The 14,166-nt window shown below is 35.0% G+C and overlaps 2 protein-coding genes and 1 pseudogene across 2 annotated transcripts; 2 read left to right on the top strand and 1 right to left on the bottom strand.

The window, feature by feature from the left end:
• Positions 1 to 751: 751 nt before the first annotated feature.
• On the top strand, positions 752 to 5,797 carry LOC145608549 (6,7-dimethyl-8-ribityllumazine synthase, chloroplastic). Its single transcript, XM_081664161.1, has 8 exons — positions 752 to 979; positions 1,077 to 1,195; positions 3,153 to 3,245; positions 3,583 to 3,678; positions 4,258 to 4,336; positions 4,523 to 4,569; positions 4,907 to 4,966; positions 5,297 to 5,797. Exons 1-8 carry the CDS (start codon positions 841 to 843, stop codon positions 5,336 to 5,338), a joined length of 675 nt encoding a protein of 224 aa, XP_081520287.1. The 5' UTR covers positions 752 to 840; the 3' UTR covers positions 5,339 to 5,797.
• A 1,388-nt stretch (positions 5,798 to 7,185) lies between these two features.
• On the top strand, positions 7,186 to 10,451 carry LOC145607289 (inactive glucose-1-phosphate adenylyltransferase small subunit 2, chloroplastic-like). The gene is made up of 9 exons (XM_081662995.1): positions 7,186 to 7,248; positions 7,361 to 7,651; positions 7,777 to 8,022; positions 8,121 to 8,288; positions 8,725 to 8,828; positions 9,117 to 9,228; positions 9,390 to 9,488; positions 9,917 to 10,039; positions 10,176 to 10,451. Exons 1-9 carry the CDS (start codon positions 7,186 to 7,188, stop codon positions 10,290 to 10,292), a joined length of 1,323 nt encoding a protein of 440 aa, XP_081519121.1. The 3' UTR covers positions 10,293 to 10,451.
• A 385-nt stretch (positions 10,452 to 10,836) lies between these two features.
• Positions 10,837 to 14,165, bottom strand: LOC145607287 (cytochrome P450 84A1-like; annotated as a pseudogene).
• Between the last annotated feature and the right edge of the window lies 1 nt (position 14,166).

The following is a 14,166-nucleotide window of genomic DNA, read 5'->3' as shown; positions in this document are numbered from 1 at the left end:
TTTTCGGGTCGGTTTTAGATCGAGTTGGGTGTGTTTTTGACACCTCTAGTTATAACTTATAAGGTGGTACATGCCTAATAGTCATCTGTACTCTTTTCTCTCTACACCTTGACTAATGAGCCAACACCTACAATGTCACGCTCTAATGTGTAGAGGATGCTAGTGTGCATTTAGTATACCAAGGTTTCATGCTATTATTTATCCAATAACTAGTATTAGACAAATAATTACACCTAATATTATGTATAAGAATAAACATAACAAGTCACCTCTTAACAATATAACAAGTCACCTCTCAACAATATAACAAGTCGTTATTTAAGCGATACAAACATCGCAATCCACCCTCAACACCAATGTGTCTTCTCATAATGTTGACTTAATACACACACCAAACCATCTTCTAGAACAGATTATTAGTTACCTCATTTTATGTATAAATGTGAAATGCAACAAGTTACCTTTCAACAATATAACAAGTCACCTTTTAATAACATAATAAATCGCCCCCAAACAATCCAACAATTACAATCGATCCCCGAGAGGGCAAGTCTAGTGCATCTCACTTCTCAATTTCTCACCATAGTGTTGACTTCATATTATACCCCAAAAGTTAAAAGAAATCAAGATCAAATCGTTTGATTAGGTGAGAACAAACAAAGGCATGAATCATCCGCGCACACACACAGCACACCAAGGCTCGAAGCATGCCGCTGAAGTTGCGCAGCCTGCTATAAAATCTCGCACTGATTTGTTTCACTCCAACGCACTAACCCCAACACACCAAACTCACTCAAAAACACACAAAAAGAAAAACTCAGCTAACCAAATCAACCAAAAATGGCTTCTTTTGTAGCTTCTCAATCTTGTTTCCTTACTGCAAACCCCACTTTTTTACCTCTTAAACCCACCTCCCTTCAACAATCTTCTGCCTTTCTTCGATTTTCTGCTCCTATTTCTTCCTCTTCCTCTTTTCCTGGTTTGTAGTTTTTATTGGTTTTTTCCTTCAATTTTTGTTCAAAAAATTGATAAAATTTAAAGGGTAGTTTTCAAAATTGCAAATTTATTGATTTCAGGTACTGGGTTGGTTCATGTTGCATCAGAAAAGAAAAATCGAGCATCATTTGTTGTGACTAATGCTGTTAGGGAGCTTGAAGGTTATGTCACTAAAGCCCAGAATTTCCGATTTGCCATTGTTAGTTTTTTCTATCCCTCTTTTTATGCTGATTTTTTTTCAATTTTATCTTTGGTAATTTTTTTTTTTTTTTTTTTTTTTGGACAGAATTTTGATTATGTTTAGTGTAATTTGTTAGATTAGGTAGTAAGTGGGTAGTTTCACATTGAGGTTGAAATGTTGTGAGATTGCAATTTAACAATGTATATTGATGTGCATTTATAAATTTTGATTGTAGATTGAAAAGTAATGGAATTTAGTTTGACTTAGAGGAGTAAGGGGAGTTTTTAATAAACCCATTTTGATTTATTGATATTATGAAGAAATAGTGGCAAATATGTTAGTTTCATCATAGATTTTGTTGGTTTTGATGTATTATTATAAGGATTGTAATATGCAATGATGGAATTATTGTACTGATGTTTTGATGAGAATGAAAATTTGGAGATACCAACATTTCAGACCTTGGCTTCCTTTTTCTCTATGTAATTTAGTACAGAGAAAATAAAATTGGTGGTAATCAGATAGGGAAATAGGGATTACTCAGCAAATAAGATAATCGGGATGAGGCGTTTGGGGGAGTGAGGGTAGGGGGTAGGGGGTAGGCCGGTAGGTAGGTTTGGGTACGGTTATACTGAAGTAGTGCAGTTGATATATATAAAGGCAAATAAAGAGATTGCAAATTGTGGCTTATGATGTTTATGCTCTTTCTGCCAACTAGAGTTCAAGTATCCTTGGCAGAAGTCAAAGCATCAAGCATGTGTTGCATGCTGTGTCTGATAAGACAATAAAAGTACTCCTAAAAGAAAGGCTTTATACTGGGAACAAATGCAATTTAACTTTTGTTTTATGAATGGGTTTCTTTGCTGAGTAAAGTAAACAATGACAGACATACTAGCCGCTGGAAAATTTTGTATAGATACAACTCTATGGCCCTGTTTGATTTGCCTGACAATATCTGATCAAATGGAAATTCTTCTGATGTGATATGTTTAAAATCATATGAGATGATATGAACTGAGCCAAACTTTTCTAAATTGTGAAGATTATTTCTAGTGTAATTTTACGATCTAGTATAAAAGTTTCTAATTTGATTTTATATGGACTTCTATTAACTACGAAGTATATGTTAATAAGGTGAACCAAACAAGACCCAAGTGGCAATATTAAGAGCATTTAAGGCCTATATTGGCTATATATATCATGTCTAAATCAGAATAGTCTTCAATTTTGGCAATCTATTTCCTCTTGTTTAGATTGAGCCAAAGAATGTTCTCAGTTACCTGGTTGAAAAGGAAGGAAAATGTGTATCTGCATTACGGACTATTAAAATTAAGATATAATACAACCTAATAGAAAATTAGGCAAGCAAAAGGGGGAGCCAAAAAGAAATGTCAACGCCTAGCGCGGGAGAAGGGTGTATGCAAGTATTTGTACTGTAATTAGGTAGGGAAGAAGGCATGCTTTCCCAGATGTTTTGTGACTGACAAAGAAAGAAGTCATGTGATAATGTAAAAAATCTTACAGATTCTCTGCAGTCTCAAATTTGAACTATTCTCTTGAGCATGTCTAATTAGCCTACTTCTCCTTTCAAATGCTATAAGACCGACACTGGCTGCTTGTAAGCTGTAGCAGTGACTTAATGAGTTAGTGATCTACAGGCTAATTGTAAGATCATAACAATACTGAAACTTGTAGATGTGGCTATTTAATCTGCAGAGTAAAAGCTTTCCCAGAATAAGGGAGAAATTTAGATATTATTTCCCTGTATATAGGTGCCTCAACATTAATTATACTCATACTTTTTTATGATGATTAGGCGTTACGTGACCATAATTGCTGAAAGATATAATTGGTTTTAAGAATTGTTGTACATTATTTAGTCATTACATGACCCATAGTTTTATGGGGCATAATTAAACCTGATAGGTGTCTGTTTGCAACTCTAATTTGTCTATATTTTCTTCTTTTATTTAAGGTTGTGGCTAGATTCAACGAATTTGTGACAAGGCGGCTCATGGAAGGAGCTCTTGACACATTCAAGAAATATTCCGTCAATGAAGATATAGATGTATGTGGCTGCTCTATGCCTATGTATATTTGTGACAAGTTTTTCCCAATCTGTGCAATGTGTTTATGCCATCAGCACTTTGCACAGATAGAGAAAGTGCCTTATTCTATTTATAACTGGATAAACTGATGGAAGATGGTGCATTAAATGAGAAAGACCTTTTCTGTCTCTATTTGGTGGAGCTACTTGAAGATCTCTAAGTTGACTCCCCAATCCTCATAGCACATGCCCTGATAGTTTCAGAAATAAACATGTTCAAGTTCACATCTTTTTAATTGTTTCAAGTAGTCCTTTATTAATATCAATGATTTGTAACCAAACTTTTCTTTTATGACAGGTTATTTGGGTTCCTGGTGCATATGAGCTAGGTGTAACTGCACAGGCACTTGGACAATCCGGAAAATATCATGCTATTGTTTGTCTTGGAGCTGTGGTAGGTCCTTGATGTGTGTTAGAATTCATTGCGTTGTTTTATATTTAGTCAAATCCTTTCTAAATCATCCTTCTTGCTCCTTTACCACTTGAGTTTTTTTTTGGGTTGTGACCTAGGTTTAGCATGGCCATTTAGTCACAAGTATTGTACTTTTCCATGAGTGCCATTTAGGGCTGTCACAATTACTTTATTTCCCATGTTGAATATGATTGATACACTTGATTTCCAGCACGCATTGGACTCACGCACCAACTTTCTCAACCTTTTTAATGCTTCTTTTAATTTGACATGGTACCCTTAGGCCTTAGTTGAGGTTTCAAGGCTGAATCAAATTTTTATTCGTGTTATTATCTGAAAAGTAGCTATTATAGGGATATTACAGGTCATTCTTCTTAATGTGCAATTATTTAGAGGCCCTTTTCATATTATGTGCATGTTTCATCACTGTATGAGGAAAGAAGTCCAATGTCAATGGCTAATTTTTCTCATAGTATGTTAATGTACATTTTGTCTCTTATTGAAACCATATCTGAATTGTTCTTGACCTGATTATGTTTAATTCCTTGTTGGCAACTTTAGGTAAGAGGTGATACTTCACACTATGATGCTGTCGTTAATTCTGCTTCCTCTGGAGTACTCTCAGCTGGATTAAATTCAGGTAGAACTTCTTAGTCCACATGATATTGGCATTTGCAGAAAGACAGTTTACTTGCAAATGCAATTCTCCATTTAGATGTCAGTCAAAAATAACTGTTCCCAAAGTGCAAATCATAGCTCTGAAAATTGTCTGTGTTTATTGCATGTTGCTGATAAGTATAATTGTGATTTTGTTGTTCTGCTGCAGGAGTACCTTGTATCTTTGGTGTCCTTACTTGTGATGACATGGATCAGGTAATTTTTTCCGACCCCCTATTTCCTCACTTCAAAATTTTAGCATACTATCTCTATTTTTTATTTTTCAAAATCTTTTTTTGAGAAAACTTTTTTAGCATACAACTATCCAAATATAACGAATGTCATATCATCCGTCTTTTGTCACCTGCAAGTTGTTGTATGCTCACTGATAACATCTAGACCTCTTTGCTGCCTATTAATTTACTTTGGGACCTTGGTACAACCAACTGATCAGTTTGTCTCTTTGATACTAATGTGTTGTTGATGCTAAATCGTTTTGCTTCAACCTTAAGCCCCTTATAATTTGTGTTTCTCTTGTGCATTGTAATTGCAGGCCATAAATAGAGCTGGTGGAAAAGCGGGTAATAAAGGTGCCGAGTCAGCACTAACAGCTGTAAGTTTTTCACCGTAGCCTACATAATTGCTGACCATTAATTTTGACATTATTTTTACATTTTCTAATCTGATGTAGAATTTGGAACATGGTCTTTATTCTCTCTAGAATAAGGGGGGAGGGGAAGGAAGATGGGAAACCATATGAGAGTAGCCTATAATAATATATCCAGTATCATAGGGTTTGGAAGTTTGGTTCATGGTGCTATGCCATTGCACCACACCCTGATTCAATGGGATTTTATGTCTAGGTGTAAGGAGTGCATATGCTGTATATATGGATCCGCAAAATATAAGCTCTTATCAATGACCATCTGACTTATTTTGGCAGATTGAAATGGCTTCGCTCTTCGAACATCATTTGAAGGCCTAAATTCAATATGGTTGATGTAAAAGGTATTTCCCCTGTTCATTGAGCCACTTCAAGGTTACCTAATTTCCTGAGCTGCTATAAACAAATGAGCACGGGGAAGGAGGGGATTCAGAAACTGAGAGTCTTACAGTACATTGGACGTAAGATGAAACTTACCACCCCTCCTGAGCAAAGATTAAATCTTGGGCCTTTTCTTTTTTTTTAGTCATTTATTTGGGGTTTTGATAGTTTTTGTTGGAATAAATTCTTGTTATGGACAAGGAGCGTTGTTGCCTGAGAATAGTTCAAACTTATGTCTCTTAAATTTCATCTTGCAACTGATTTGCTTGTCATTTGTCAATGTCAACCAAGACATCGTTCCAAATGTAACCTTTGTTTTCTTTTTCGAGTCGTTTGTATTGACATTTTTGAAAGTAAGATATCAATGAACAGACGAACAAATGTTATCCTTCTTTTATACCCTTTAAAAATTCTTATATGGGTAATTCTGTGTATTTTCTATGGCTACTTATGCAATACAATCTCTAAAAATGCTGTTTTCTTGGACCTTAAATAAATTTAGAAAATACTGAATTTCATATTGAATTGAAAAGCTAAGTATGCCTATCTTCATAACCACTCTAGCTTGAATTTTTTTTAAAAATAGCCAAAATATTTCAAGCTTATTAACTTTGAGTATTGTCCTTGTTTTTTCAAAGATCCTTCCTTTTGAGGTCCATACTACAGTAAATTTTTAGTAGTTTAGTGGAAGATTTCGAATAGCATACTGAGAGAGAACTAATTTCCTAGAAAAAAGGGAACTAATTTCCTAGAAAAAAGTAATCCAAGGATAACAAATTATTGTTTTTTCTCATTACTAAGTCCAATTTAATAACTATGGTTTTAAAGTTGGTGCTTCGTTCCAAATAAAGTATCTATTCAATTTATCAAAAAATAAGTACCAATTTGTAGTTGGAGTGGATAGTGATGTAGACAAAATTTGATACCCAAGGTCTCGTGTACCATCTGCGACTTTACTAAGGTTGTTGGTAATATTTGAGGTAAACCTTGAATGTAATCATTAATTACTATAGTTAAGAACAAGGTTTTATCAATGGTGTTAGAATATTAAGCAAAAAACTTTGTCACATGTGTGCAACGTGCTAAAATGATGCTTATTTTAAATCAATGGGAGCACATGAGACATCTAAGATTGAAACATATAGTAATCAAAGAATAAGAAAGGTTTAATGAAATTTCATAAACATAAAAACATTATTTTAAACAATTAACCATATTTTATAGTCTGAGTACAACAGAAATATTGGACCAAGCTATCTCCATTGGTCCTTTAAGATTCCTAGACAAGAATTTTGATTAAGATATTCAATAAATTAAAACCATTTTGGATCAACAAGAATAAAGCAAACAAAAGAGTTGATGAAGAAAGTGATTAGTGATAATAAGAAACTTCGAATCAAAGTCAGATGAAGTTCCTTAAAACAAATTAACAAAATTTCTACAATTAAGGAATGTCAGCTGTTGTTTTGTACCATAATAATATTTCAAAAAAAACAGTATGATTCATGTTGTAATAAACCATGCTGCAGAGGCCATGAGGAAGAAACCTAAATATTCCCTGTCTATGCCTTCTTCCTCGGTTTAATGCAACTGTCAAATATAATACATTGCTCGTAAAGTCGAAATCATACATTATTTGTTAACAAAAGCAATATTATTCATATTTTGTAATGGTGACATTGCAATTAGCCTCAGTAGTTCCTACCAATATCAAACATACGCTTCTAAGGTCACGCCATAATGAAGTCAGCACTCGTAAAAAGTTTTTATTATCCGTTTGTTCAAGTATGCCCATGCCAAACTTTCAGCAGGCAGATCAACTTCTTTCAGTTTCATCTCAGGAAAATCAGGTTCTTGACTTAATCGTTTACATATAATGTTAATTTTAGAGATTTTAGGCTTACTATATTTTATAATGTCAGGGGTGGTTTTGACTTATATTAAGGGAATTGTGCATGTAAGAGTGTTGCAGCAATATTATTTGGAAATGGTTCAGACTGTAAGTTATGCCCATTGATGAGAAGACGGTCAGCAGGCGCTATTCCACTAGGAGCAAAATACAGACTGATAGATGCTGTTGTAAGCAACTGCATTAACAGCAACATAACCAAGTTGTATGCTTTAACACAATTTAATTCCACTTCTCTCAATTCCCACCTTACAAGAACTTATTCGAATGTGGGTCTTGGGAAAGAGGAGTTTCTTCAAGTCATTGCTGCATGTCAAAGCCCAGAAAATCAGAGCTGGTTTCAGGTCAGGAACATGTTTTATTTTTTTTTATAGGAAGAGTCTGTGAACTTGCTTATGTTTTTTCGGGTTATTAATTTCTTATAGTCCTTCCATGTAATATACTTATTTTTCTTTTTTGTAAATGGCAGGGAAATGCTGATGCTGTTAGGAGATTTTTGTGGATGCTAGAAGAGTGCCCTGCCACGGAGTTTCTTATCCTCCCTGGCTATCATCTCTATAGAATGGATTACCAGAACATTCTTCAGCTCCACCACGAAACTAGAGCTGATATAACTATTTCAGCTCTAAGATTAGAAGAAAGGCATGACAAAGGTTTTGGTATTTTGAAAGTAAATTCAGATAATAAAGTACTCGACATATTTGAAAAAGAGACCGTGTTTCCTTTGGTGAGTTGCTTGGACTTGTAATAATTTCATCATGAAGAAGCTATAAATTTCTTCTGACTTAATTTTCTCGAAACACAATCAATCAGGTTGGAAACGTCACAAATTCCCAAGATAACAACCATACTACTTATGCAAGCATGGGCATCTATGTCATTAGCAAAGATGTGATGATAAACATTCTCAAAGAAGACCTTTCATGGGCAAATGACTTCAAGAGTGAAGCAATTCCTGGTGCTATATCATTAGGAATGAAGGTATGGGGAATTATACTTATTGATAAAATCAACTAATTCAAAGGAAATATATTGTGATATATAAACATCATATGATACACGCACGAATCATAGTCACATTAGTATTGAAATCTTAAACCAAAGTAGCTCATTTTCCATATAAAGTTTGAGGCATTTATTCATTATGGTTCACTCGAAGGACAGTACATCATACTGCTTTCTCTGTAAGCATGTAAATTCTTCAAGCAAAAGTCATTACACAGTTTAATTTCATATGGTTTCATTATTTTCACGTGAATCCTTCTGCACGACAGCTAGTTCTGTATCTAGGTGACTGATTCTGATTAATTTTAGATTTCAATTTTTCAAAATGTCATTTTAGATGTCTGAAAAAGATGGTTTACAATTCACAGTTAGCTAAAAAAAGTTTTCCTTTTGTTCTTTGGGCCAAATCTAGGTTCAAGCATATCTATTTGATGGATATTGGGAGAACATGCAAAGTATAAAGGGATTCTATGAAGCCAACATGGAAAGCACAAAGACTACAGACATAAGATTTGAGTCAGTATAAGTCACTTGATGAAAAAAAGATGCTCCCTTCTCCTTTAAAGGAAATATGCATATACCTTCTTTGAATGTCCCTTGGAGAAATACATTGTATTCATTCTCCCCTTTTTTCTCTCAACCTTTTCACTCTCCTACTTCTCCGCGAAGTCAATACATGTTTCTTCAAGGGACTGAGGGAGCAAATTAAACTTTAACTGTCAAATTGTCAGTACGTCTACTAAACATCATTGATATAATTCTTCTTAAGTCTAATATATACACATTTAACCCTTTTGGTCACAGCTTCTGTGATAGCGACTTTCCTCTCTATACTTTGCCTCGGCGTCTCCCTCCAACAAGAGTAACTGATGCTGTAATTATCGACAGTGCCATAGGAGATGGTTGCCTCCTCAATGTAAGAAACCCACTTCCTATCAAGAAAGTCATTTTAACTTGTTCTGTTTCTCATCTGATTAAGCACAAGTATGATGTTTACAAAAGCTATCTATAAAAAAAGCACCTTAATTACCATGACTTTGAAAAAAGCACCCCTTTTTTTCGTTCTTTCAAGCGCAGAGGTGCAGAATCAAAGGCTCAGTGATAGGTCTTGGAACAAAAATTGATGATGCAGCTGTAATAGAAGATTCAATTTTAATGGGATCTGATATCTACCAAGTAAGGCTAATAGTTAAACTTTTAACTGCCCCTTATGTGTCTAATGTGAAAATGATTTGCATGTCTTTTGAACTCGGGTTCTATGTGTGATTTGTCAAGCACGGGTATGTCTTCATGTGTCAAACTCGGCTAATTTATGAATTTTTTTACAGTATAACTGGTACAAAGTGTCTCCCAATCATTTTACTATTATCCTTGTTTTCATACAATGCTCTTTAGTAATAATCGTTGCTCACATCAAAATAATCTGTAAAGTTGAAAGGCTATACACAATATCACTAGTTCCCTGTTCTGCCTGTTCCTATAATCAAACTATACGCGAATCTGGCAGAATTCTACATGAAAAAAAGTGTGATTATGAGTTCCCATTATACATTAATACCTTGAGTTGTTTATACTCACCTTCAACTGATTCTGTAAACAAACAGGAAAGTTTTCTGCAGAACATGGAAACGAAGACATCATCGAAAATACCGATAGGAATTGGGCAAGGATCATTCATAAGGAAAGCTATAATAGACAAGAATGCAAGAATTGGCAAAAGAGTCACGGTAAAAGATGCTGAAATTCACATATAAACACATCATGTCTATCATTGTCTGAAGTGAAATTCATGAAAGCAAAGAATTTCCATAATCCCATTAGTTAACAAATGACCATGAACTATGTTTACTTGAATGTTTGCAGATTATAAACAAAGATAATATACAGGAGGGAGGCAGGGAAGATGAAGGGTACGTGATACGCGAAGGGATAGTAATTATAACTAGGAATGCAATTGTCCCGGATGACACTATCTTATAGTGATGCAGAAATCATTATAAGAACTTCAACATCATTCTTTCAACAGAATAAGGAAGAACAAACACATATCATTTATAACGCAAGAAGGCCAAGAACTATGCCTTTTCGGACCACTCTGTATAGCAACATGAAAATTTTATTTGTGCAAAGAAAGTGAGATATTATACCAACAATTCTTGCTAAGAATTCACATTTTTTTTGTTCTTCTGATTGAGGAGAACTATACATGCAAATTCCTACATGAAAAACATTCATAATATGTAAAAAAATTGATGATTTTAGTTGGTGTATCAACGAATATTCAAAGAACAACGTATACTATATATGAAAATCAAAAGTAGGCATGAATGTGGTGAAATAAATTTCAGTGAAATTTTATTATATGATGTACATATATTGTAGATGCAACATGGGTCTCCTCATCATAACCAACGTTAAATATTCCACTTGAAAGGACGGTTGAACAAATTCGATATCACCACCTTCATTCGTTATTGTTACAATCACAATTCACCAATCCTGCAGCTTCTGCTTCGTGGTTCATTCAGTTGAGCGGGCACAACAGGCGGGGACTAGGCACCGCAATGAGTCGACTCATTTTCGAAACAGTGGCTCTACATGTTTCATCCAAATTTAGTTCACTCGGCTTCATCCCATCAGGCAACTCCCACGTAAAACAATGGAGTAAGTTTGCCGTGCACAACTCAAGCGTGTATAACGCTAGCCCCATACCCGGGCAAGACCGTCTACCCGATCCAAAAGGTATAAATTCAAAATTAGCCCCTTTTAAATCGGGTGCACCCTCTCTAAGGAACCTTTCGGGTTTGAACGTGTCTGGATCAGACCATGAGTTCGGGTCTCTTCCTATAGCCCATGCATTAATCATGACTCGTGATTGTTTAGGAATGTAGTATTTTCCTATGACCGTATCCTTAGCAGTCTCGTGGAGCAAGAGCGGGATTGGTGGGTGCTGTCTCTTTTATGCAACATCGAAAAAATGGGAGCTTATCAAGATCCGATTCGTTGACCTGTCGAGTCAAACCGACTACGTCAACAAGCTCTTGTTGGACCCGTTTCATGTATTCGGGATTACGTAATAATTCTGTCATTATCCATTCTACTTTCCATGTTATTGTTTCCATTCCACCAAACATCATATCCTGTACAATCATTTTAAATTGGCCTAAATTGGATTACTTGCAGTCTTGCACAGTTGTGCACACCCATATTTATACTACTTAACTACTATTAATTAATAATTATGATACTTGTATTTGATTATGTATCTATAATGACTATATACCATTATACCCCACAAACATCTTGCTACATGATATACACATCAAATTAAATATTTAACATTTTTTTCTTTCGAAAATAAAATTATTTGACATTTTTAAGTCGACCATGCATGCATCCCTCATCAACACTTTTTCTCAAGAGCAGCTATCAATAAGGCATGTTCTCATACGATTATTTTCACTTCAATTAAGTTCAACTTAATTCATCTCTAATAAGTTCAGTTCAGCTCTAATAAGTTCAATTTAGTTCAGTTTAGTCAATGAGAACAGGCCTTTAGTATCTTTTCTTCTAGTACTACTTTGCGGCATCACTAAAAAAAAAGGTTAATTTGTACTCCATACTCTACACGTGTTACTATATTAGAATAATTGACACATCTTAACTTTTTGCATTGTTCATATATTTATTGCTGTTAAAGTAAACTATAAATTTATTAAAAGCAAATTCCTTTGTTATTAATTGACCTATTTCATTTATCACTTGCCAATGTAAAAGTTACGGAATACTTTGTACTCTGTATATAACAAATGATGTGGAGTAAGAATTCTAAATAATGATGTGGAGAGAGTATCACTTGCATACCAACCCATAATTTTTACGTGAAAAGTGTTAAAAAAAAAAATATTTAAATAAAATCATGGAGAAAGAATCATGTATATGCTTACCATGATAATGCCTTTGATGTTTTCCTTAGTAAGCTTGATGGGGTTATGTGAATCATCCTGCTTATTAACTTTGGCATCCTCACTATAAAAGTTCAACAACTCATCTACCACATCAAGATCATCTTCAACTTTATTGTCTTGTTTTACATGCATGTTCATTATTAGTTGCTTTCTTCTTGGCATGATCATCAATAATCGGATCTATGAACCGGTCCAATGCGGTCCGGGCCTTAACTAGCCGTTTGTTAAGCCCGTTCGGGTCAACCCAAGAGAGAATCTTGATAAAATCCGCTATATTAAACGCTCCAAAAAGCTCGGAAAACTCCTGCAAGATGGCTATGAACTCATCCTGCCCCTTGGAGAATTTGGACCCGAAGGCGGCCCGGTATATAACATTTTTAGTAAGATTAAACACGTGATCCACAATGTTAACAGGACACCCGGCCCGGCCCGAAATGGCCCGGACGATGCGATCCACCTCATCTCGGACAGACTGCCATGACTCGGCCCGTTTCTGGCTAAAGAGGTGCATGACGCACAGTTTGCGCATCTTACGCCAAAAAGGGTTGTAGTGCGCGAAAACCATGTCAGACCTGTCGTAGGTAAGATAGCTGACGGCAATGCTGGCGGGCCGATTGGAGAAGATGATGTCTTGGGCTTGTAGGACTTCTCGGGCCTCATCCGGGCCGGAGACCACCATCATGTGTACCATGCCCATCTTGAGGTGGAACAACCCGCCGTAACGTTCGGCCATCTTGGCTAGCCCACGGTGTGTCAGCTTGCCCATCATTGCTATGTTGCCAATGATGGGCAGGCCCGTCGGGCCTGGCGGGTATGGCTTCCGTCTTACCCTTGTGATGATGCCTAGTATTACATGGGTAGTGCTATAACCAACAACGTTGATTTCAATACAAGAAATAGTTGCTCATGCATTTTTTTTCTTCAAAGTTAGAATTACTATCAGCTAGCTTTGTTATTCCTTGACAAATTGACTGTATTTTCACTCTTGTTATTAGTGCTACACTTGTATACTTCTAATTGTGTGATTTTGTAACATAATTTTAATGATAGAAGAAAATAATGGCGTTAACTTTATAGTAAAAAAAACTAACAACTTGCTCTAACAAAACTGATCGAATCCTATACGAATCGATTCAACTTGAAAAAAAAAATTAAAAAATGATGGATGATGCCGTTAGATACTGATCTAATTGTTTTATCACGAACTCTCCCCCCATTCATTTTTATTTGTCCAATTTGTCTTTTTTGCACAATTTTCAATGATCATATTTTCGTATTATGTTATTAATTAATTCCATAAAGATATTTTCAGTTTAGTAAAAATTAGTAACTTTGGATAAGATACAAATTATATAATAGAGAATCATTAAAAAGAATTTCAGTTTAGCAAAACTAATCTTATTTCAGTAAAATTATACGAAGTAATTAATTTTAGTTCCTTATAAAAATAAGGTTTAAATAACAATGTCAAATACAAAAAATTATGGGCACTAGCTTAGCTTGCATCCAATTATCTTTCATTATGATATCAAATACTCCGTACTTCGTATAATTAAGCTGATGATTAACATTCAAGATCATTTTGAGAGCCCTTTGAACTTGAAGTGTGAATGCAGCATGAGCCCCTTATACCAAACTTTTTTTTAACGCAAAAGGGCAATATCATATATTATAGATAAGCAAATCTGATGATGATAATCATCAAATCAAAAGCTGGATGAGTTGAGAGGTGTGTAAACCACTCATAGTTACTGAAGTTTATCCTAATACAAAAGATAAATATAAAAATGATAAAAGCATAAGGTACAGCAGCAGCATAAGTAATAGAAGCAGCAGTAAGTTTGATCAAAAAGGCAGAGAGGAGAAATTGCGAGCTGCACTGCATA

Source organism: Chenopodium album, chromosome 23 (genome assembly GCF_948465745.1).
Source record: "Chenopodium album chromosome 23, dcCheAlbu1.1, whole genome shotgun sequence".
Lineage (NCBI taxonomy): Eukaryota > Viridiplantae > Streptophyta > Magnoliopsida > Caryophyllales > Amaranthaceae > Chenopodium > Chenopodium album.
The sequence above is the reverse complement of the archived record's forward strand: the minus strand, read 5'-3'. Positions and strand labels throughout refer to the sequence as shown.

What these genes read in the sequence shown, in the direction of transcription:
- LOC145608549 (XM_081664161.1), top strand. Translation starts at nt 841, where the DNA reads ATGGCTTCTTTTGTAGCTTCTCAATCTTGTTTCCTTACTGCAAACCCC. An exon ending in TTCCTCTTCCTCTTTTCCTG is followed by an intron (nt 980 to 1,076) that starts GTTTGTAGTTTT and finishes TATTGATTTCAG; the next exon opens with GTACTGGGTTGGTTCATGTT. An exon ending in CCGAGTCAGCACTAACAGCT is followed by an intron (nt 4,967 to 5,296) that starts GTAAGTTTTTCA and finishes TTATTTTGGCAG; the next exon opens with ATTGAAATGGCTTCGCTCTT.
- LOC145607289 (XM_081662995.1), top strand. Translation starts at nt 7,186, where the DNA reads ATGCCCATGCCAAACTTTCAGCAGGCAGATCAACTTCTTTCAGTTTCA. An exon ending in AAAATCAGAGCTGGTTTCAG is followed by an intron (nt 7,652 to 7,776) that starts GTCAGGAACATG and finishes TGTAAATGGCAG; the next exon opens with GGAAATGCTGATGCTGTTAG. An exon ending in TGGGATCTGATATCTACCAA is followed by an intron (nt 9,489 to 9,916) that starts GTAAGGCTAATA and finishes GTAAACAAACAG; the next exon opens with GAAAGTTTTCTGCAGAACAT.